Raw genomic sequence first — 23,762 nt, 5'->3', positions numbered from 1 at the left:
CATCCAGAGTAAGGAGAAAGTTCTCATCTTGCTCTGTGCACTCTTAGAGTCAATAAGCCCAAGCTCTGTTTTGCTGCAATAACATTTTAGGAAGTTCAACTGTATTCATCTCTAGACAGTTTGGTTGTTAGTCTCAGTGTCCCCGTTTGTCCTCACATATATTTGTGTGTCATCAGCATAAAAATGAAAGTTTAGTCCAAATATTCAGATTAGTATACCAAGTGGCAGCATGTACTGTATATAGAGAACAGGAGTGGTCCCAGAACAGAGCCCTGACTGTGGCAGGGTTGGATTGATATTTGCCAAGTGTCACAAATTCTTGTCTGTCAGTCAGACAGGAGGGAAACCACTGGAGTGTTGTGCCAGAGAATCCCAAAAAGTTCTTAAATCTGCTGATGAGAATCTCATGATTCACTGTGGTCAAAGGCTACTGTCATGCCCAGAAATAAAAGGATGCTAGTGTCTCCATCATCAGCTGTCATCAACAAGTCATTTGATGGATGCTGTAATAGCATGTGTTTACATTGATACATACAGAATATAATGTACAAAGATGAAATACAACATGGGATCAGATTTTTACCACATGTCATTACAATTATTTGGGACAATTAAATGTCAGTTTGCATTCCAACATTAACTACAATGAATGAATGGCTATGGAAGAGGGGATTTGGGGTGGGTGGTGGTGGGAGGCATTGCCATTCTGTCAGTTAAAATCAGGAGCTAATATGTTTCACTTTTCTTTTTCCTCCTCTGCCTCTTCCCTCTCTCCTCTCTCTCTTCCATTGCCTTGATGTGCTGTAAACAGGCTGAAAAGGGCCCAGCTGTGTGGAGTTATTGTTGGTGTCAGTAGGAAGTGCTGATAGCTTTTGCAGCTGAACAAAAGCTGGATGAGGGGAGTGGAGGGGAGCTCCAGACACTGTGGCTCCAGTCTAGATTCTCTCCCACAATCGCTGCACCGCACTCCCATTGTTCTGGCTGCCCTCCCTCCCTCCCTCCCTCCCTCCCTCCCTTCTCCCTTCTCCCTTCTCCCTTCTCCCTCTGCCATGTCATCTGCGACCTGGGACAGAGGGCAAAAAAAGAAAATAACGTTTTTCTTTTGTTTTAGGGGCTATTGCAGAAAGTTTTAAGAAGTTCCTAGTTAACTTTGTTATTACCAGTAATAATAGTTAAGTTACCATTATTGTGTGTGATGCTGGTTGCCTACTCCTATGGGTAATTTATTTTGAACCTTATAACAATGGGTTTAGTTTATAAATGTAAATATATATATATATATATATATATATATATATATATATATATATATATATATTAAAGTAACATATTGCAATTATATACATAGCCTAGATATCACCAGAAAAACTAGGGAAAAAACGAATTAAAAACAGAAAATAGTACATTTATAGTTATTTTAGCATATGGTCTTAAAATGCTGCATAACATATAATTGCACTTTATAACACTGTTTGCAATCAATAGCTTTTTTTAATGAATGCTTAACTTTTTCTTGGAAATTCTAGCTTTTAGAAAAGCTGCATATTTCATATAAGACATTTTTCTGGTTGCTTCTGTGTGTTAATGTGAGGAGACATCCACATACAGACAGACTCCTGCATATAGACATATTTTCATGTGAAGGAATGCTGCCACAACTGATCCTATCAATTTGCTAAAAATGCGGTACAAATGCATGCGTTCACTTTACAGCTCTCCCTCGATCTCTTTATTTTCCTAAAATACTCTGCTCGAGTAAACTGCCAACAATGGCCGTTTGCAGGTGCGTGGGGCGGTAATCTCATCAGAGTGATTTAAGGTGATAAATGAATGATGATCACCACAGCCAGTTCGTTCTCAGGGTTTGCGCGCTACGCAGGTGAATGGGGGAGTGCAAGCCTGTTGTTTGAGGTCGCCATAGCGACCGCCCGCTCGGCGCCAGGCTGACAGGCGTCAAGGCTTGGATGAATGGGTGACGTCACGGCGCTGGCGCCTGCCAGTCTGCCTCGGCTTGTTTGGACAATCTGGGGGAAGATTCAGAGCAATGCAATTTCAACATGCACACAAGGCTGAGCACACACGGAGAACATGTGAAGGAATCCGTTAAGTTGCTCACAGGAGCTTCCCTTCATGAGAGGAAAAAGAGAGTCTGTGCTAAAAAGTGCAGTGTGTAAGTAGCCAATAAAGAAAGCTTTGACTTTTAACACAGATTCTCTGTCATCTATGTTAACAGGAGAAAGTGCACCAAAGACAGACATGTATAAATAAACCTTTATAATAAAGAAGTAATGCTAAACCAGTTATTATCCATTGTCTGGATAGGTCTTCATCAATGGTACCTTTATAACATGGTCATATCTGTGGTGCTCTTTCTAACGGTTATTGGATGGGGGAAATCTCAGGAGCTATGGTTATCACCATTCACATTTACATTTACGTAATTTAGCAGACGCTCTTATCCAGAGCGACTTACAAATTGGTGCAGTCACATTATAGCCAGTGGGGTAACCACTTTACAAAAAAAAAAATATTTTTTATTTTATATATTTTGTATTATTATTTTTATTTATTTGGGGGGGGTTAGAAGGATTACTTTATCCTATCACAGGTGTTCCTTAAAGAGGTGGGGTTTCAAATGTCTCCGGAAGGTGGTGAGTGACTCCGCTGTCCTGGCGTCGTGAGGGAGCTTGTTCCACCATTGGGGTGCCAGAGCAGCGAACAGTTTTGACTGGGCTGAGCGGGAACTGTGCTTCAGCAGAGGTAGGGGAGCCAGCAGGCCAGAGGTGGATGAACGCAATGCCCTCGTTTGGGTGTAGGGACTGATCAGAGCCTGAAGGTACGGAGGTGCCGTTCCCCTCACAGCTCCATAGGCAAGCACCATGGTCTTGTAACAGATGCGAGCTTCAACTGGAAGCCATCCATTCAATCCCATCCCACACACATTCACAAACACAGCACACATATCCAACACCACCCCTTGAGTGTCCCCAGGAACTCTACACCTGCAGAGTCCTCAAGCCATGGACAGCTGGATTCCCACATATCACCCGTAAAAAGACAGACATTTGTTTCGATTTGTAACGCCATCCCTCAAACAGATTGTAAATCCTGATAACCAGGCGCGCGCTCCCATTGGCCAAGAACACAGTTGTGAACCGTCCTTCTAGCGCTAAAACGGCCATGCTATTGGACCTCGCTCCGCAAACAGGACAAGTTTGTGGACGCCCCCAAATCCAGTCTACTATAAACTCAAAGCGGTACACTCGTGCGTTGTTGAGAACTGTCAACATCACTGAGACAACATTAATATATAATATTCCCAAGACTACTAACAAGACTTTTGGAGCCTTTGCTAATCTCCAAAGATTTTACGCACCATCTTTTCATTATCCTTGGAAACTACAACATCAGCCAATATGAAGGTTCTCGGACCTACCTGCGCACTGAAGAGCAAGGAAGGAGGCAAGGACATGGTGCGGTGCCTATCCGACCAGAGCCTTTCCATCTCCAAATGTAAGATCCCGCTGCTGGACGAGCAGATGACCGTGTTTCTGCAGGACATGAACAGTTGTTATAGCAAGCTGAAGGAGCTGGTCCCCACTCTGCCTACCAACAAGAAGGCCAGCAAGGTGGAGATCCTCCAACACGTCATTGACTACATATGGGACCTGCAGGTCGAGCTGGACGAGCCGGAGAAGAACCGTCAACAGAGCAGCGTGCCGCGCACACCCCTGACAACGCTGAACGCAGAGCTGGCCAGTATCACTGTCGAGGTAAATATCACTCTGACATGTCTTGATGAGTTTCTACAAGACCTACCTAGTGTCTCCCAATATCTGACCCGACTGTAAGAAGTAATAAGAATAGTCTGTAACCGTTTATAACTGCGTAAAGTTATGTTCAGTTTCACGAGTTTCAGTAGGCAAGTCATTTCACTGCAAACACTGACCTAAACGTTTTTATTTTCTCTTTCCAGAATGGATGCTCGGATGACAGAATCATGTGCCGCTAGACCTCTCGGAGTATCGCCCCATCATTCCAGAGCGACCACCACGATGAATGAACAAGGTTACATTATGTGACATTTGATCACGACCAAACCTTGAGCCAAGTAGGGAAGTTGCAAACTCCCATGCTAGAAAATACTTTCGATGAGACATTCTAAAGAAGCGAGGAACTGTCACTCAAGGCATTCGATCCATTCCGAGGTCTCTGATCTCATGGAGACGAGTGGGTCCGAATAGACTGTGTTAACCAGGCGACCATGGCAGTTAGTGCAAACAGCTTCGCCTGTTGTTGTGTAGTTGCTCAAGAAAGTCAAAGTTTCTGTTACGTTTTTGTATCTTGTGAAACATGTAGAAATTCCACATTTTGTAAAAGAAAAGTAATTCATTTTCTCAGATTCCTGAGCGACAAACTGTATTGTATATTACAATGTCACACTATGTGAAAAAATATTGTTTTTTTTACAATGTACCTTAATGGTGTTTTTATTAAAACAAGACAATTATTTTTAAACATGGCTTCTGGGGTTTATGGTATGTGTGTGTCATAGATAATTCCCATTCCACATCACATTCAGTTAGGCATAATACATTCCTATAGTGTTTACATGTGCACATAAGATGCACAGGCTTGGAGAGATGAGGGAGAAAAACGTTCCCTGGACTAAGTTCTGGAATAACTACATCAGTTTGTGTAAAATTGAGGGGGAGGGGGCTCTTATTTTAAGAAGTATAATTCACCTTCAACTATTCAAAATCCTTTTTTACTATCAGAATTAACTGCCTCAGCTCCTGAAATGACTTAACAGTTAACTTGTAATTTGCTGTTGAAGGCCTCATTAACATACAGTATCAAATAACATGGTGAAGTATTGAGTGTTGAGTCAAGAGGTCTTGAAGGATATTGGCAATGATAACTAGCAGAAAATGTGTGCTGAATTGTATAAAAGGTAATGCACTCACTGTCAAACAGATTAGCAAAGTTATAGGAAAGCATTTGGTCTAATCAGGAATTAAGTAATACATCTATTCACAAAAAACTGAATAACAATTTGGGATATGCTAAAACACTGATGTAAATTGTGTTTTAGTTGAGGATCCTCTGCACTAGGGTTTTTATTTCGGCAGGGCAGGGGTTAAACCGTTTTTGGAAAGGCAATTCATTATAAGACTTATTCGGTCTCCCTGGTGCAATGTTTTCCCATCTCCCTGGGGTGCGATGCGCACAGCTGCAGCCCCGGCGTTCTGAGGCACGGCCAGTGTGTGATTGTGTTTGTGTGATAGCTTTGTGCCAAGGGCAGAGGAGGGCGGTTGGGCCCAGACTGAGCGGCGCCTCAGCACACCTGGAGAAGTTCAGGTTAAATAGCTTCACATTCCTCAACACACAGCTGATTGAAACATTAACAAACAGTAATCCACGAGCCAGGCCGCAGATGGGTGGGTTGCCCTGCCAAGAAAGAGACTCTCGCTCTCGGTTATAGATTATATTCCCACACATAGTAGACCTACAGTATAAACGTGCTATTACTATATACTTTCATATAACCACGCTAAATAATTTAGACTATTTAAAATGAAATATGTGCGTAAGGTATGCTTAGCCTAATTGTGGATGAAATATGCCATGTTTTCTACTGTTATCTTTCCAATAATAATATATTCCCGTTTGAATTGACTTTTCATTCATACATTTTTTCAGAGGAAAGTTTAAGAGCCCTCTTATAGGTTACCCCACTTGGCACAGACATCAATTCAACATATATTCCACGTTGGTACAACGTACTTTCATTAAAATGACGTGGAAACAACATTGATTGAACCAGTGTGTGCCTAGTGGGTTCTGACTGGGAAGGTTTTGTAGGCTACAGATGAGGCCTACCTTACACAGTAATATAATGCAAAAAGATATGCCTTAATTCCAAACAATCACACAAAACAGAATAGCAAATTATTTTAGATTAGATCATATCTTTCCTGAATACTTTAGGTATGCATGCGTGTTGTAGCCTGTTTGTCAATGTTTTTTGGAATACCTTATAATATACCGCACCCATGTGGCTGCTTGGTGGGCTGCAGTCCACTCAAATGACATCAACTGTCTCAGTCATGTTCATGGTTAATTCACAGGCTATAAACTGGCACCAAGTGAAGGCAGCAGCAATCTGACCACAGCTGTCATATGTGTAAAACAGCCACTATGCAATGTTATTGGGATGTAGGCTACACTCTTTACAGCTCAAACAAAGATCACTCCAAAATCCTTCTTGAACAAAATAAAATGTACGCAACATGCAACAATTTCAAAGATTTTACAGAGTTACAGTTCATATAAAGAAGTCAGTTGAAATAAATTAATCAGACCCTAATCTATGAATTTCACATGACTGGGAATACAGATATAAATATATAACCAGAGGGGAAAAAAAACTCTAGACCACCTTTACTCCACACATAGAGACGCATACAAAGCTCTCCCTCGCCCTCCATTTGGCAAATCTGACCATAACTTCTTTAAAAGTAATTTCCTTTCAATCTTAAATAAACATGCCCCATTCAAAAAATACAGAACTAAGAACAGATATAGCCCCTGGTTCTCCTCAGACTTGACTGCCCTTGACCAGCACAAAAACATCCTGTGGCGTACTGCATTAGCATCAAATAGCCCCCGCGATATGCAACTTTTAAGGGAAGTTAGGAACCAATATACACAAGCAGTTAGGAAAGCAAAGGCTAACTTTTTCAAACAGAAATTTCCATCCTGTAGCACTAACTCCAAAAAGTTTTGGGACACTGTAAAGTCCATGGAAAATAAGAGCACTTCCTCCCAGCTGCCCACTGCACTGAGGCTAGGAAACACTATCACCACCGATAAATCTACAATAATCGAGAATTTCAACAAGCATTTTGCTACGGCTGGCCATGCTTTCCACCTGGCTACCACTACCCTGGCCACCAGCTCTGCACCCTCCGCTGCAACTTGCCCATGCCCCCCCGCTTCTCCTTCACACAAATCCAGACAGCTGATGTTCTGAAAGAGCTGCAAAATCTGGACCCCTACAAATCATCTGGGCTAGACAATCTGGACCCTTTCTTTCTAAAACTAGCCGCCGAAATTGTCGCAACCCCTATTACTAGCCTGTTCAACCTCTCTTTCGTAACGTCTGAGATCCCCAGAGATTGGAAAGCTGCCGCGGTCATCCCCCTCTTCAAAGGGGGTGACACTCTAGATCCAAACTGTTACAGACCCATATCCATCCTGCCCTGCCTTTCAAAAGTTTTTGAAAGCCAAGTCAACAAACAGATCACCGACCATTTCGAATCCCACCGTACCTTCTCCGCTATGCAATCCGGTTTCCGAGCTGGTCATGGGTGCACTTCAGCCACGCTCAAGGTCCTAAACGATATTATAACTGCGATTGATAATAGACAGTACTGTGCAGCCGTTTTCATTGACCTGGTCAAGGCTTTCGACTCTGTCAACCACCGCATTCTTATTGGCAGACTAAATAGCCTTGGTTTCTCAAATGACTGCCTCGCCTGGTTCACCAACTACTTCTCAGATAGAGTTCAATGTGTCAAATCGGAGGGCCTGTTGTCTGGACCTATGGCAGTCTCTATGGGGGTGCCACAGGGTTCAATTCTTGGGCCGACTCTTTTCTCTGTGTATATCAATGACGTCGCTCTTGCTGCTGGTGACTCTCAGATCCACCTCTACGCAGACGACACCATTTTGTATACATCTGGCCCTTCATTGGACACTGTGTTAACAAACCTCCAAACGAGCTTCAATGCCATACAACACTCCTTCAGTAGCCTCCAACTGCTCTTAAACACTAGTAAAACTAAATGCATGCTCTTCAACCGAATGCTGCTTGCACCCACCCACCCGACTAGAATCACTACTCTCGACGGGTCTGAACTAGAGTATGTGGACAACTACAAATATCTAGGTGTCTGGTTAGACTGTAAACTCTCCTTCCAGACTCACATTAAGAATCTCCAATCCAAAGTTAAATCTAGAATCGGTTTCCTATTTCGCAACAAAGCCTCCTTCACTCATGCTGCCAAACATGCCCTCGTAAAACTGACTATCCTACCGATCCTTGACTTCGGCGATGTCATTTACAAAATAGCCTCCAACACTCTACTCAGCAAATTGGATGTAGTCTATCACAGTGCCATCCGTTTTGTCTCCAAAGCCCCATATAATACCCACCACTGTGACCTGTACGCTCTTGTTGGCTGGTCCTCACTACATATTTGTCACCAAACCCACTGGCTCCAGGCCATCTATAAATCACTGCTAGGCAAATCCCCGCCTTATCTTAGCTCATTGGTCACCATAGCAACACCCACCCGTAGTCTGCGCTCCAGCAGGTATATCTCACTGGTCATCCCCAAAGCCAACACCTCCTTTGGCCGCAATTCCTTCCAGTTCTCTGCTGCCAATGACTGGAACAAATTGCAAAAATCTCTGAAGCTGGAGACACTTATCTCCCTCACTAACTTTAAGCATCAGTTGTCAGAGCACCTTACCGATCACTGCCACTGTACACAGCCCATCTGAAATTAGCCCGCCCAACTACCTCATCCCTATATTGTTATTTATTTTGCTCATTTGTACCCCAGTATCTCTATTTGCACATCATCTCTTGCACATCTATCATTCCAGTGTTAATACTAATTGTAATTATTTTGCACTATAGCCTATTTATTGCCTTACCTCCATAACTTGCTACATTTGCACACACTGTATATATATGTATTTCTGTTGTATTTTTGACTTTGTTTTGTTTTACCCCATATGTAACTCTGTGTTGTTGTTTTTATCGCACTGCTTTGCTTTATCTTGGCCAGGTCGCAGTTGTAAATGAGAACTTGTTCTCAACTGGTTTACCTGGTTAAATAAAGGTGAAATAAAATAAAATAAAAAAATAAATAACTATATCCTCCCGATTCCTGCTTATAAGCAAAAACTAAAGCAGGAAGCACCAGTGACTCGGTTAATAAAAAAAGTGGTCAGATGACGCAGATGCTAAGCTACAGGACTGTTTTGCTAGCACAGACTGGAACATGTTCCGGGATTCTTCAGATAGCATTGAGGAGTACACCACCTCAGTCACTGGCTTCATCAATAAGTGCATCGATGACGTCGTCCCCACAGTGACCGTACGTACATACCCCAACCAGAAGCCATGGATTACAGGCAACATCCACACTGAGCTAAAGGGTAGAGCGGGACTCTAACCCGGACGCTTATAAGAAATCCCGCTATGCCCTCCGACAAACCATCAAACAGGCAAAGAGTCAATACAGGACTAAGATTGAATTGTACTACACCGGCTCTGACGCTCATCGGATGTGGCAGGGCTTGAGAACTATTACAGACTACAAAGGGAAGCACAGCCGCGAGCTGCCCAGTGACACAAGCCTACCAAACGAGCTAAACCGAAGCAACACTGAAGCATGCATGAGAGCACCAGCTGTTCTGGATGACTACGTGATCACGCTCTCCGTAGCCGATGTGAGTAAGACTTTTAAGCAGGTCAACATTCACAAGGCCGCAGGGCCAGACGGATTACCAGGAAGTGTACTCCGAGCATGTGCTGACCAACTGGCAAGTGTCTTCACTGACATTTTCAACATGTCCCTGACTGAGTCTGTAATACAAACATGTTTCAAGCAGACCACCATAGTCCCCGTGCCCAAGGACACTAAGATAACCTGCCTAAATGACTACCGACCAGTAGTACTGACGTCTGTAGCCATGAAGTGCTTTGAAAGGCTGGTCATGGCTCACATCAACACCATTATCCCAGAAACCCTAGACCCACTCCAATTTGCATACCACCCAAACAGATCCACAGATGATGCAATCTCTATTGCACTCCACACTGCCCTTTTCACCTGGACAATAGGAACACCTACGTGAGAATGCTATTATTCATTGACTACAGCTCAGCGTTCAACACCATAGTGCCCTCAAAGCTCATCACTAAGCTAAGGATCTTGGGACTAAACAACTCCCTCTGCAACTGGATCCTGGACTTCCTGATGGGCTGCCCCCAGGTGGTAAGGGTAGGTAACAACCCATCTGCCACGCTGATCCTCAACACGGGGGCCCCTCAGGGGTGCGTGCTCAGTCCCCTCCTGTACTCCCTGTTCACCCATGACTGCATGGCCAGGTACGACTCTAACACCATCATTAAGTTTGCCGACGACACAACAGTGGTAGGCCTGATCACCGACAACGATGAGACAGCCTATAGGGAGGAGGTCAGAGACCTGGCCGTGTGGTGCCAGAATAACAACCTCTCCCTCAACGTGACCAAGACAAAGGAGATGATTGTGGACTACAGGAAAAAAAAGAGGACTGAGCACGCCCCCATTCTCATCGATGGGGCTGTAGTGGAACAGGTTGAGAGCTTCAAGTTCCTTGGTGTCCACATCACCAACGAACTATCATGGTCCAAACACACCAAGACAGTCGTGAAGAAGGCACGACAAAGCCTATTCCCCCTCATAAGCCTATTCCCCCTCAGGAGACTGAAAAGATTTGGCATGGGTCCTCAGATCCTCAAAAAGTTCTACAGCTGCACCATCGAGAGCATCCTGACTGGTTGCATCACCGCCTGGTATGAAAACTGCTCGGCCTCCGACCGCAAGGCACTACAGAGGGTAGTGCGTACGGCCCAGTACATCACTGGGGCCAAGCTTCCTGCCATCCAGGACCTCTATACCAGGCGGTGTCAGAGGAAGGCCCTCAAAATTGTCAAAGACTCCAGCCACCCTAGTCAGACTGTTCTCTCTGCTACCGCACGGCAAGCGGTACCAGAGCGCCAAGTCTAGGTCCAAAAGGCTTCTCAACAGCTTCTACCCCCAAGCCATAAGACTCCTGAACAGCTAATCATGGCTACCCGGACTATTTGCACCCCCACCCCATCTTTTTACGCTGCTGCTACTCTGTTAATTATTTATGCATAGTCACTAACTCTACCCACATGTACATATTACCTCAACTAGCCGGTACCCCCCTGTATATAGCCTCCCTACTGTTATTTTATTTTACTTCTGCTCTTTTTTTCTCAACACTTTTTGTTGTTGTTTTATTTTACTTTTTTATTAAGAAATAAATGCACTGTTGGTTAAGGGCTGTAAGTAAGCATTTCACGGTAATGTCTACACCTGTTGTATTCGGCGCATGCGGCATATAAAATTTGATTTGATTTGAGATATGCATCTGTTGGTCACAGATAACTTTTTTTAAAAGGTAGGGGCGGGATCAGAAAACCAGTCAGTATCTGGTGTGACCACCATTTGCCTCATGCAGCGCGACACATCTCCTTCGCATAGAGTTGATCAGGCTGTTGATTGTGGCCTGTGGAATATTGTCCCACTCCTTTTCAATGGCTTTGCTTAGTTGCTGGATATTTGCGCGAACTGGAACACGCTGTCGTACACGTTGATCCAGAGCATCCCAAACATGCTCAATGGGTGACAATGTCTGGTGAGTACAGGCCATGGAAGAACTGGGACATTTTCAGCTTACAGAAATTGTGTACAGATCCTTGCGACATGGGGCCGTGCATTGTGCTGAAACATGAGGTGATGGCGGCGGATGAATGGCACGACAATGGGCCTCAGGATCTCCTCATGGTATCTCTGTACATTCAAATTGCCATCGACAAAATGCAATTGTGTTCGTAGTCCGTAGCTTATGCCTGCCTATATCATAACCCCACTGCCACCATGGGGCACTCTGTTCACAATGTCAACATCAGCAAACCGCTCGCCCACAAGACGCCATACACGTGGTCTGTGGTTGTGAGGCCAGCTGGATGTACTGCCAAATTCTCTAAAACGACGTTGGAGGCAGCTTATGGTAGAGAAATTAACATTCAATTCTCTGGCAACAGCTCCGGTGGACATTCCTGCAGTCAGCATGCAAATTGCACGCTCCCTCAAAACCTGAAACATCTGTGGCATTGTGTTGTGTGACAAAACTGCACATTTTAGAGTGGCCTTCTATTGTCCCCAGCACAAGGTGCACCTGTGTAATGATCATGCCGTTTAATCAGCTTCTTGATATGCCAAACCTGTCAGGTGGATGGATTATCTTGGCAAAGGGGAAAAGCTCACTAACAGGGATGTAAACACATTTTTGCACCAAATTTGAGAGAAATATACTTTTTGTGCATATGGAACATTTCTGGGATCTTTTATTTCAGCTCATGAAACCAACACAATTAGTGAAAAAAATATCAGAATTGGGCTGCCTGTCTAAACGCAGCCTAAATGAGGCATTACTTACATAGGCTCATAGATCCATTGGTAGAGCAGTAGGCCATTTAAGATGAATCTCCATCACACTCTGTTCTTGGCAGTCTTTTCCAGCTCACTCCACCCTATGAAAGTTATTGGTGTCCGTCTCAAGATCCAGAGATGAGCCATGCCTCATTAGACAACCCTAAATTCCTCTTGATTAATAAATTGTGGACAAAAGACAAAATGTTGGAGCCATGAGTGTTTAAATAGAAATTTGTATTTACATCAATATCAACATCAGTTAGTGCTAGCTGGCCGGGTTCCTTGGGACGTCACTAACCATAACCCTTATCCAACCATTTAAAATTTCAACTTCAATGGGGGTAGAGATGTCCCAAGGATCCAGGATAGCATGGCCCTATCAACATCGAGACAAAAACTGTTGGAATATACATCCTGTAAAACAAAGGAAAACTACAAAAGTTAGCATACCCAGGTGAATAGATCCTTTGTTTTTGACTTCAATGAATTTCTACATAGGTAATTTCATGAAGTAATTAAAAACAGGACAAAACCGAATGTTACTTTCGGAAAAAACATATGCCTTTCATTCTGTTGCATTTCACTGCAAAGAGCGTCGCCAGTCACTGAATCACCCATCCACACATTACTGCTAGCTACCCACTGGCTTCTGAACAACAGTACTCATTGCCCTATGCTATCAGTACAAAATCATAATATGCATTTTATAAATTCATGATATGACGATATGTACCCAGTTACTGTCTGCATATACAACACATAGATGAAAATGTACACTGTCAAAAACTATACAAAGAACTGGAAAAATATCTTTGGATTGCGCAAGGTTTAAGGTAGATTTCTTGGAGTCAAGAGTAAGAGTCAAAGGAAATGAGGAAATAAAAAACACTAGCGAGAGCAAGGAAAGAAAGGAAGAACTACTTTACGAACAGTCCCTTGTCAATAACGCCACCCCATCTTTTTCTATAACATTCATACACACACTCCAACACAGCAGCTTGCTAGACATCTCTGCTCATTTAAGAGACGGTCCTTTCTTCATTCACTGCAATCCGGTGTTTGTTTCCCTCAAACAGTTTCATCATTTCAAAAGCTCCAAACTGTCAACACACCACATCAAAATAAAAGTGCTTCTAAAAAGAAACACATGGCTGTTATCACTTAGAAGAAACCCATGGCTGTTATCACTTAGAAGAAACCCATGGCTGTTATCACTTAGAAGAAACCCATGGCTGTTATCACTTAGAAGAAACATGTTTAGAGGACATGTGGAAATGACAAAGTGGAAAGTGGGAAACCCACACACGCTCACTCATCAGTCCAAAACGTTCAAATAAACTGCAAACTAAAACGGTATTGACCTTGAAGACAAATATACACAAAATACACACATTTGACCAAGTCTCATACTCTGTGCAAAAAAAGTGATCTATAAAAAGCATGTAAGATACTTTCGTAGCATATTTACAATTCATATTCACATAGAAGAAATGCCATTAATACTGCAGTACCGTTTATTTATGAGTTTATGACGCTCAGTTTCCATCTAAAGCATAGAGGAAAGTTGTATTGCTTGAATCTGCATAATATAGAAATAACCTGTGCTTACAGCTCCCCAAATTTATAAAAAAAAAATTAAATACAAAATAGAGGCGCATATCCAAAGGATAAAAGGAAAATAAAATCAATGCTGTGAATGCATTGAATCTCTAGTAAGGCTGTAATGACTAAGAAATATTGCAACAATCCTTTTACATAGAAGCCCTCTGATAAAGTGCAGCCATAGCTAGTTGTACCGTATCCCATCCTGTTTCAAATAGATTATGTTTCCCTGCACACACGATGCGGCCTCCTCTGGTGTAGCAGACAGGACGTCGATCACACTCCCACAGGTCAAAAGAAGAAAAAGCAGGGCCTCTTCTTGAACTAAGTCCCACACACTCCAGCCAGAGAGAGGCAAGCCTACAAAGGGAGGCTGCATTAGATATGAGGTGTGTCTTTATTCCAGAGTCTCTCACTGTGTAGTCGGTTTGTTTTCACTGTGGCTTATGAGTGTCCTCCACACGCAAGCCAGAGAACAGCGGAGGGAGAAGATCTTGGGGCTGTGTCCGGTGACCCCTAGACATCCCTTCTCCCACCCACACTGCAGCCACAAAGGTGGGGCACTGCAGTCTTTGCTGTCCTCCTGGTGAGGGCTCCTAAAGATTACATACGTTTTCAGCAATATTTCTGTAAATGACAAAATGGATGGACAGATGTTACAATAAATCCACACTGTTCAGGCTGAGCTATCAAATCACTACCTGGAAGTTATTACACTTTTATAACTATTTTTTTAAATTAACAAATGACAAACTATCTACCTGTTCAGGTCCCATTGGCATTCGGCCCATTCCCATGGAGTTCATGCCCATTTGCCCCTGCATCTGGCCCATCTGTGCTCCACCAGCACCACTGACCGGGCCTGGCCCGCCCATGGAGCCATTCATCATCATGGGCCCCCCAAACTGGCCTGGGTTCCCCTGCTGGGTGAACTGCTGCTGGGGGTACGAGCTGAAACACAGAGGGGTATAAAGAACAGAGTAGAGAAGATCGAGATAGAACAGGAAGTAATGTTTTTTTTTTGGCCATTATAATCAGCGTATCAGACATACTTGTTCCGTGGAATTCCACCCTGTCCACCCTGTGGCCAGCCTTTCATGTCTGCTGACTGGTACATGGGGCCACCCTGGGGGTGGTGTTGCATCATGGGATTCTGAGGCCCTCCCACGCGACCTGGCATCATGTTGCTGGGCGGGCTGCTGCCTGCGCCTACAAACGAGGGTTCCCCCTGCTGGCTCATTCCTGTAAGCACAGCCAGAGACAGGTCTTAGAATTAACAATGCATACTTGTAATAATGCGTTAGAAATAGCAGTAAGAAAGAGAGGACAGTTAACATTACAACCCCTATGGATGGAAAAACTCCTGGTCAGAAGGTTATGAATGGGAAAGGGAGTTGGGACCGGAGTATAGAGCCTTCTATTTTAGAGAATAGTCAATGGAGGAGATGCATCAAGGCTAGTAAATAAATGGAAATGTATCTGGGTCAGATAGCTCACCATAGTTTCCGCCGTAGTTGAACTGCTGCTGTCCTGGCTGGTTCATGGGGGGTCCTGCCATTGGGTTGTCCATGCCTACAGAGGCTGTGATGTTAGGTGGGGGGCTGAAGCCTCCTGTTGCAGCCTGTTGCTGCTGCTGCATTAGCATCATCATCCGCTGTCTCCTCATCTGTAGTGTCATCATCTCTCTGCTGCGCTGAGCCATCATCTGAGCATTCAGGAAGCCAGGCTAACCAAGCAGACAGGGGAAAACACTGATATACGACTGCAAGTACTACATGGCAACAGGATGGGTTTAATCAGTGTGTGTGTGAGGTGGTCTGCCCTACCAGATGTTGATTTTATGGAACATGACGTGGGAGTCGCAACCCCTATTACTAGCCTGTTCAACCTCTCTTTCGTAACGTCTGAGATCCCCAGAGATTGGAAAGCTGCCGCGGTCATCCCCCTCTTCAAAGGGGGTGACACTCTAGATCCAAACTGTTACAGACCCATATCCATCCTGCCCTGCCTTTCAAAAGTTTTTGAAAGCCAAGTCAACAAACAGATCACCGACCATTTCGAATCCCACCGTACCTTCTCCGCTATGCAATCCGGTTTCCGAGCTGGTCATGGGTGCACTTCAGCCACGCTCAAGGTCCTAAACGATATTATAACTGCGATTGATAATAGACAGTACTGTGCAGCCGTTTTCATTGACCTGGTCAAGGCTTTCGACTCTGTCAACCACCGCATTCTTATTGGCAGACTAAATAGCCTTGGTTTCTCAAATGACTGCCTCGCCTGGTTCACCAACTACTTCTCAGATAGAGTTCAATGTGTCAAATCGGAGGGCCTGTTGTCTGGACCTATGGCAGTCTCTATGGGGGTGCCACAGGGTTCAATTCTTGGGCCGACTCTTTTCTCTGTGTATATCAATGACGTCGCTCTTGCTGCTGGTGACTCTCAGATCCACCTCTACGCAGACGACACCATTTTGTATACATCTGGCCCTTCATTGGACACTGTTAACAAACCTCCAAACGAGCTTCAATGCCATACAACACTCCTTCAGTAGCCTCCAACTGCTCTTAAACACTAGTAAAACTAAATGCATGCTCTTCAACCGAATGCTGCTTGCACCCACCCACCCGACTAGAATCACTACTCTCGACGGGTCTGAACTAGAGTATGTGGACAACTACAAATATCTAGGTGTCTGGTTAGACTGTAAACTCTCCTTCCAGACTCACATTAAGAATCTCCAATCCAAAGTTAAATCTAGAATCGGTTTCCTATTTCGCAACAAAGCCTCCTTCACTCATGCTGCCAAACATGCCCTCGTAAAACTGACTATCCTACCGATCCTTGACTTCGGCGATGTCATTTACAAAATAGCCTCCAACACTCTACTCAGCAAATTGGATGTAGTCTATCACAGTGCCATCCGTTTTGTCTCCAAAGCCCTTACCGATCACTGCACCTGTACACAGCCCATCTGAAATTAGCCCGCCCAACTACCTCATCCCTATATTGTTATTTATTTTGCTCATTTGCACCCCAGTATCTCTATTTGCACATCATCTCTTGCACATCTATCATTCCAGTGTTAATACTAATTGTAATTATTTTGCACTATAGCCTATTTATTGCCTTACCTCCATAACTTGCTACATTTGCACACACTGTATATATATTTTCTGTTGTATTTTTGACTTTATGTTTTGTTTTACCCCATATGTAACTCGGTGTTGTTGTTTTTATCGCACTGCTTTGCTTTATCTTGGCCAGGTCGCAGGTGTAAATGAGAACTTGTTCTCAACTGGCTTACCTGGTTAAATAAAGGTAAAAAAAAAAAAAAGGGGTATGACTACCTACCTGACTCCCCATACTGGGCTGCATCACAGGCCGCATCGCAGGGTTTCCTGTAGGGGTATTCTCCATCTTGATGCCCATGCCCTGACGGGTCTGGTTCATGAACTACAGAGGGAGAGAATAAAGTTAGTCACATTTGCCATCCATATAGGTGATCCACTTGCCTGCTTTCATATGTGCCTCTACATCTAGACATCACAATCAAATGTAGCCTCTTCTGCAACTTTGAAGTGATGTGTGTCTTATGCTCGTACCTGCTGGCCCTGTAACCTCTGCACCAGCTGCTCTCTAAGGGGCTTGATGGCGCTCATCATGCGGGGTCTCATGTTGGCGCGGGGGTGACCCATCCCCCCCATGCCAGGGAAGCCCCCTGAGCCTGCCTGGCCCGCCATCTGGTTCACCACGGGGTTGAAACCAGCAGGGGACTGGCCCTGCATGGGGTTACCCCCATAGACTGACTGCATGCCCATGGAGGGGGGTCCTGGGTACCCCTGGCCATACATGGGCTTCTGCTCTATCCCCATGGAGGTGTCCGGTCCTGGGCCAGGGAAAGGCTCTGATGGGGGCCTCTGCCCCGGACCTGGCTGCTGCTCTGGACCATGAGTCTGGGAGGGAGAGAGAGAGGTTAGACATGGTCAATATAACAGTGTGATTCTTATCACATGGTTTTATAGGGACTGTAAATAGAGGACTCAGCTCCATGTTATCTGGATGTCCTCATAAGGTACCTGTCCTACGAGGTCGGGGATGCCCAGGGCCCGGTCAATCTCCTCCAGGGCAATAACATCAGTGTTGTTGAGCAGAGAGTCCAGCTGGTCCAGCAGCGCCAGCTCATCATTCTGCCCCTGGCTGGTGGAGGGCGGAACCAGGAGCTCATCCAGGGGGTTCCCAAACTGACGCCTGGTACACAACAAGGAAGGGGGATTAGTACAGTACATGCACCAGTTGTACTGTATACAGAGGAGCCAATGCACTCCAGACCTAATGATGCTAATGATGTTTGGGTTAATAGGAGACAGAGCGAACAGATGGGGCGGGGGGAACTGAATGAGGGAGACAGTGAGTGTGTATAAATGTGTTTATGATTAAGAAGGTTATTCACCTATTTGTGTTAGTGGGTGGTCTGTCCATTCCCATGGCACTGTCAGGCCAGGAGGGGGACTGAGGTGGAGGACCCTGCCCACTGAAGGGACTCATCCCCATATTCACCTCACTGGAACCTACAGAGAAAGTAGAATTCAGCATGAACCAATCATACATACACAAACATGAAGAACACGCATACAGTTGGTCATAAATACTCAACCAAACTACATGTAATATTCACTCACCCCGCCCACACACACTACATACCAATTTCCATGAGTTGCTGCTGCAGCATAGACCTGGTGTTGCCAGGTAAACTATTGGACCGGTTGACCAAGGGGCCTCCCATCATGCCCTTGGAGTTGAAGTCCATCCCTGGCCGGCCAATCGAGGGGTGTCCTGGTGCCCCCACAGGACTGCCACTGGACCTGGTCATCCCCCAGTCACCTTGCCCTGCCATGGAGGGCCGCTGTGGCATCCCCATAGCCCTGTTCATACCTCCTAGGGAACACACATAAATAGTGCGGTTATGATCCATGAACTAAATACATCTAACTGTAGTACTAAACAGCAGTGCTGTCATTGGAGTGTAATAAGGAGAGGCAAGAAAGGTCACTAGATTGAGAGGGAAAGGGGCAAAATCCATGTGCTGAAACCAAATCAACCCAACCCCAAAGTAAGTGAGTAAGTTACTTGTGGCGGCACCGGCCCGTGGTGGACACACACCCATGCCTCCAGGTCCTGGAAAACCGATGGTCATGCCTGGCCGAATGGGGGCCTCCATGTTCTCCAGTTTGATGAGGGTGGGGCAGGGGACGTTCCTCCTCCCTGCCAGGCCTCCACCACCACCCAGGGGCCGAGCTTCCACTGACAGAGCCCTCTGGAGGGGCCCACGCTGGGCAGACATCATGGCTCCTCTCTCCCCATCTGGAACAGACAGAAGGGTCAGTACAGGCCAAGGACAAACCCTCTACATATAGTAAGGATGTATGGTTTGCTGCATAATAGTTATTTTAAATGGACAACATATTAGCACTTCTGGAATGATCTATTCAAAATTCTAATTAGCATCCACTCATGCTAGTTTACCATGCAAACTTTCTGGGCCATTTCCCTGCTGGTTTCCCACTTCTTTTCCTGCTCTGGAGTCTGGTTTGGGATAAAACCTGGAGCTGGAGTTCCTGCAGCCTCCAAGAATTGTCTCCAGGGTTTCCAACTGGGAAGGAAAACAAACAAATGTTACTGTTAGTTAACAAGCTGCTCTTTGCTGAATAAATAATATAAAATTAATTAACCGTAGGCACAATGTCCCACCCTACCTCATCAGGTGGTTCAGTCTTGACCTTCCCCACCATGGGGTTGGGTTCAGAGGTTGTGACCCCTGAGGCTCCCCTCCCCTCTAACTCATCCAGCTTTGGCTTGACATCACCCCTTGACATCACCCCTTGCCCTTTGGAGTCGTCCTTGTTGAGGAGGTAGTGGAGGAGGGCGTGGGTCTTCTCCTTCTTGGGGCTGTGCTGCTCTTGCTTCATCTCAGCCCTCCTCGGCCCTGGTCCCAGTCCTGGGCCTCCTGGCCCAGCCTCTGGACCACCACCATCTGTGACCTTCCCCGTGGCCTCAGCTGTGATGCGGGCCACCTCATCTGGGGTGTTCCCATTCTGCAGCAGCTTGTGGAGGATCTTGTGCTTCTCCTGCAGGGACTGGTTGGCAAAGTGTGCTGCTGCAGCCCCTGCTCCTAGGCCTTGCTGTCCCACTGCAGCAGTGGAGGACACGCCCGTGGAGGAGGGGCTGATCATACCCCCCATGCTCTCCTTGGCCTCAGAGCCCATGGGGGTGGTGCCAGGGCCGGCCTGGGGATTAGGGGGCACCAGCTCCTCTGTAGGGGAGGTGAGGAGCTGCAGGAGCTTCTTATGGCCCCCCTTGTTGTCAGGGCCCCGTCGGTTGGCTTCTCCCCAGGCTGGGCCCTCCCTGTTGGCCTGGATGTCTGTGGTCCCCTCTGTAGTGGGGGTGTGTTGCTGCTGCTCCCCTCCACTGGCCAGTGAGCTACCCGGGCTGTTGGAGTCTAAAATGCCTGGTTTACAGAGCCCGCCCTGCCCCTGGCTCTGTCCCTGCTGGGTGGAGTTGATGCTTGGGGAGCTGTCAGGCTTGTGTGCGGGGGGAGAGGTGAGTGCTGGTAGAGAGGTGCCCACCCCCTCACTGATGGCCTGGAGGGCATTTAGGGAGCTGCTGGAGAAACCGGTGCTCCCTCCTGACCCCCCTGGGTGACTCGAGCTCATGGGAGAGTGCATACCTCCTGGAGAGAAGGGGCTAGCACACATTTTGGGGCTCCCCCTTACTCTAGGGGAGCCCATGATGTTCTGCTGGGAGGCATTCATACCTGGACTGCCCTGGGGGGGGCTAGTCATGGCCCCCATTCCGTACCCAGCACCATGGAACGGGGCCTGCTGCTGCTGAGGATGTTGATGCTGCTGATGCATTCCAGGGAGGCTCATCTGACGACTCTGGTTCATTCGATTTATCTGGTTAATCTGACTCATAGAATTCATCTGGTTCATTGAATTCATCTGAGAGTTCATTGGATGAATGGAGTTTGTTTGATTAATGGAATTCGTCGGACTCATATTGTTCAATGGGTGCATTGAATTCATTTGAGAGTTCATTTGATGCATCGAAGAGTTCATTTGATGCATCGAAGAGTTCATTTGATGCATCGAAGGGTTCATTTGATTCATCTGGTGCATCGCGTTAGTCTGATTAGTCTGATTCATGGAGTTCATCCTGTTGCCCGCTGCATACGGGGGGCCGCCTCTCTGACCCATGTGCCCCTGCTCTGCCCCCATGCCGTAACCCCTGTTCATGACACCCATGCCCCCTCCAGGAGCCATGTTCATCTGGGTGTTGGGATTGGTGAGGCCCATGCCCTGTGGCCTCATCACACCCCCATGGTTGGTTTGGTAGCCATTCTGCTCCCTGACAGAGAGAAGGAGAATGAGGGGTGAGGAGTGGAAAACACTATACTGTACTTATTGTATCTACTATACAGTAAAAACCTAAATCTGATCTACTACAACTGGACATAGAAAACAGTCAAATCCTACACTGAGTGGGTGATGGTGATGCCATGGCTCTGAGCACTCCAAGCTGACAGACTAACCTCTGTAGCAGGTGGGTAGAAAGGAAGGTGGGTGGCTCATTGGAGGCGTGGTTACGACACAGTTCGCTCCTGGTCTGAGCAGTGACCGGGGTGCCGTCGGAGAGAGAGAACCGGTAAGATGGCGTCTCGGCACGGCCATGCAGAAAGGCTGGAGAGGAGAGAGGGAGAAAACCATGACGACAGAGACAATGAGACTGACCAACCAACATGCTTATCACCTAATAGTAGCCTTTGTTATAAATTAGGAGCAGAGATGCTTTGTACTTGTGCATTTATAGCTCAGTATCAAGGTGAGACATTGGTGAGAAGATGATTATATTGCAGGGAGCATGGAGCCAGAAGAGTTTAGCAGAGAGAGACGTACCCTCCTGGTAGTGGCGTTTAAAGGACCAGGGCTGGCCCTCACTGTGATGGAGGAACATCTGCATGCAGCGCCTCACCAGGTCCTCCCAGCCTGGATGCATGGTGGTGTGGAGAGAACTCTGCTGTTCGATCTCTATCAGTTTTCCTATCAGACAACACAACCACACACAGGGCATGGGTCACATACATGGCAACTGTATTCTTATTTAATTTTGACTCTCTCTACACAGTTGAAGTCGGAAGTTTACATACACTTAGGTTGGAGTCATTAAAACTTGTTTTTCAACCACTCCACAAATGTCTTGTTAACAAACTATAGTTTTGGCAAGTCGGTTAGGACATCTACTTTGTGCATGACAAAAGTATTTTTTCCAACAATTGTTTGTTTACAGACAGATTATTTCACTTATAATTCACTGTATCACAATTCCAGTGGGTCAGAAGTTTACATACACTAAGTTGACTGTGCCTTTAAACAGCTTGGAAAATTCCAGAAAATTATGTCATGGCTTTAGAAGCTTCTGATAGGCCAATTGACATCATTTGAGTCAATTGGAGGTGTACCTGTGGATGTATTTCAAGGCCTACCTTCAAACTCAGTGCCTCTTTGCTTGACATCATGGGAAAATCAAAAGAAATCAGCCAACACCGCAGAAAATAAATGGTAGACCTCCACAAGTCTGGTTCATCCTTGAGAGGAATTTCCAAACGCCTGAAGGTACCACTTTCATCTGTACAAACAATAGTACGCAAATATAAACACCATGGGACCACGCAGCCGTCATACCACTCAGGAAGGAGACACGTTCTGTCTCCTAGAGATTAGCGTACTTTGGTGCAAAAGGTGCAAATCAATCCCAGAACAACAGCAAAGGACGTTGTGATGATACTGGAGGAAAAAGGTACAAAAGTATCTATATCCACAGTAAAACGAGTCCTATATCGACATAACCTGAAAGGCCGCACAGCAAGGAAGAAGCCACTGCTCCAAAACCGCCATAAAAAAAGCCAGACTACGGTTTGCAATTGCAGATGGGGACAAAGATCATACTTTTTGGAGAAATGTCCTCTGGTCTGATGAAACAAAAATAGAACTGTTTGGCCATAATGACCATCGTTATGTTTGGAGGAAAAAGGGGGTGCTTGCAAGCCGAAGAACACCATCCCAACCGTGAAGCATGGGGGAGGCAGCATCATGCTGTGGGGGTGCTTTGCTGCAGGAGGGACTGGTGCACTTCACAAAATAGATGGCATCATGAGGAAGGAAAATTATGTGGATATATTGAAGCAACATCTCAAGACATCAGTCAGGAAGTTAATGCTTGGTTGCAAATGGATCTTCCAAATGGACAATAACCTCAAGCATACTTCCAAAGTTGTGGCAAAATGGCTTAAGGACAACAAAGTCAAGGTATTGGAGTGGCCATCACAAAGCCCTGACCACAGTCCTACAGAACATGTGTGGGCAGAACTGAACAAGCGTGTGCGACCAAGGAGGCCTACAAATCTGACTCAGTTACACCAGCTCTGTCAGGAGGAATGGGCCAAAATTCACCCAACTTATTGTGGGAAGCTTGTGGAAGACTACCCGAAACGTTTGACCCAAGTTAAAAAATTTAAAGGCAATGCTGCCAAATACTAATTGAGTGTATGTAAACTACCTGATCCACTGGGAATGTGATGAAAGAAATAAAAGCTGAAATAAATCATTCTCTCTACTATTATTCTGACATTTCACATTCTTACAATAAAGGGGTGATCCTAACTGACCTAAGACAGGACATTTTTACTAGGATTAAATGTCAGGAATTGTGAAAAACTTAGTTTAAATGTATTTGGCTAAGGTGTACGTAAACTTCCGACTTCAACTGTATGTGTCCCTGACTCAAATTCAT

At 45.6% G+C, this 23,762-nt stretch overlaps 2 protein-coding genes across 5 annotated transcripts in view; one reads left to right on the top strand and one right to left on the bottom strand.

Annotated features, from left to right (window-relative positions):
- The first annotated feature begins 3,247 nt into the window (after positions 1-3,247).
- On the top strand, positions 3,248-4,518 carry LOC121575859 (DNA-binding protein inhibitor ID-1-like). The gene is made up of 2 exons (XM_041889151.2): positions 3,248-3,773; positions 3,977-4,518. The coding sequence occupies exons 1-2, from the start codon at positions 3,417-3,419 to the stop codon at positions 4,010-4,012; spliced, it is 393 nt and encodes a 130-aa protein (XP_041745085.1). The 5' UTR covers positions 3,248-3,416; the 3' UTR covers positions 4,013-4,518.
- Positions 4,519-12,526: 8,008 nt separating this feature from the next.
- The window catches only part of LOC121574992 (nuclear receptor coactivator 3-like), a 39,233-nt gene continuing 27,997 nt past the window's right edge, over positions 12,527-23,762 (bottom strand). For 3 of the 4 annotated variants that reach the window (XM_045222953.1, XM_045222952.1, XM_045222951.1), the window contains 14 exons: positions 21,869-22,012; positions 21,505-21,652; positions 19,670-21,320; positions 19,440-19,566; positions 19,044-19,277; positions 18,618-18,851; positions 18,367-18,484; positions 17,993-18,164; positions 17,519-17,869; positions 17,268-17,369; positions 15,411-15,639; positions 14,966-15,155; positions 14,675-14,864; positions 12,527-14,509 (listed from right to left, as the gene is read on the bottom strand). In XM_045222953.1, the coding sequence (XP_045078888.1) occupies positions 14,348-14,509; positions 14,675-14,864; positions 14,966-15,155; positions 15,411-15,639; positions 17,268-17,369; positions 17,519-17,869; positions 17,993-18,164; positions 18,367-18,484; positions 18,618-18,851; positions 19,044-19,277; positions 19,440-19,566; positions 19,670-21,320; positions 21,505-21,652; positions 21,869-22,012 (4,052 nt within the window). In that variant the 3' untranslated portion in view covers positions 12,527-14,347. Of the gene's footprint in view, positions 14,541-14,674; positions 14,865-14,965; positions 15,156-15,410; positions 15,640-17,267; positions 17,370-17,518; positions 17,870-17,992; positions 18,165-18,366; positions 18,485-18,617; positions 18,852-19,043; positions 19,278-19,439; positions 19,567-19,669; positions 21,321-21,504; positions 21,653-21,868; positions 22,013-23,762 lie in introns of all 4 variants that reach the window. The other variant, XM_041887723.2, reaches the window with a different exon arrangement.

Source organism: Coregonus clupeaformis, chromosome 10 (assembly GCF_020615455.1).
Source record: "Coregonus clupeaformis isolate EN_2021a chromosome 10, ASM2061545v1, whole genome shotgun sequence".
NCBI lineage: Eukaryota > Metazoa > Chordata > Actinopteri > Salmoniformes > Salmonidae > Coregonus > Coregonus clupeaformis.
Note: the sequence above shows the minus strand (reverse complement) of the source record. Positions and strands in the feature narration are given on the sequence as shown.

Bases quoted from the DNA above. Each gene is read 5' to 3' on its own strand.
- LOC121575859 (XM_041889151.2), top strand. From the start codon at position 3,417: ATGAAGGTTCTCGGACCTACCTGCGCACTGAAGAGCAAGGAAGGAGGC. The intron at 3,774-3,976 runs GTAAATATCACT...TTCTCTTTCCAG, and splicing joins TGGCCAGTATCACTGTCGAG to AATGGATGCTCGGATGACAG.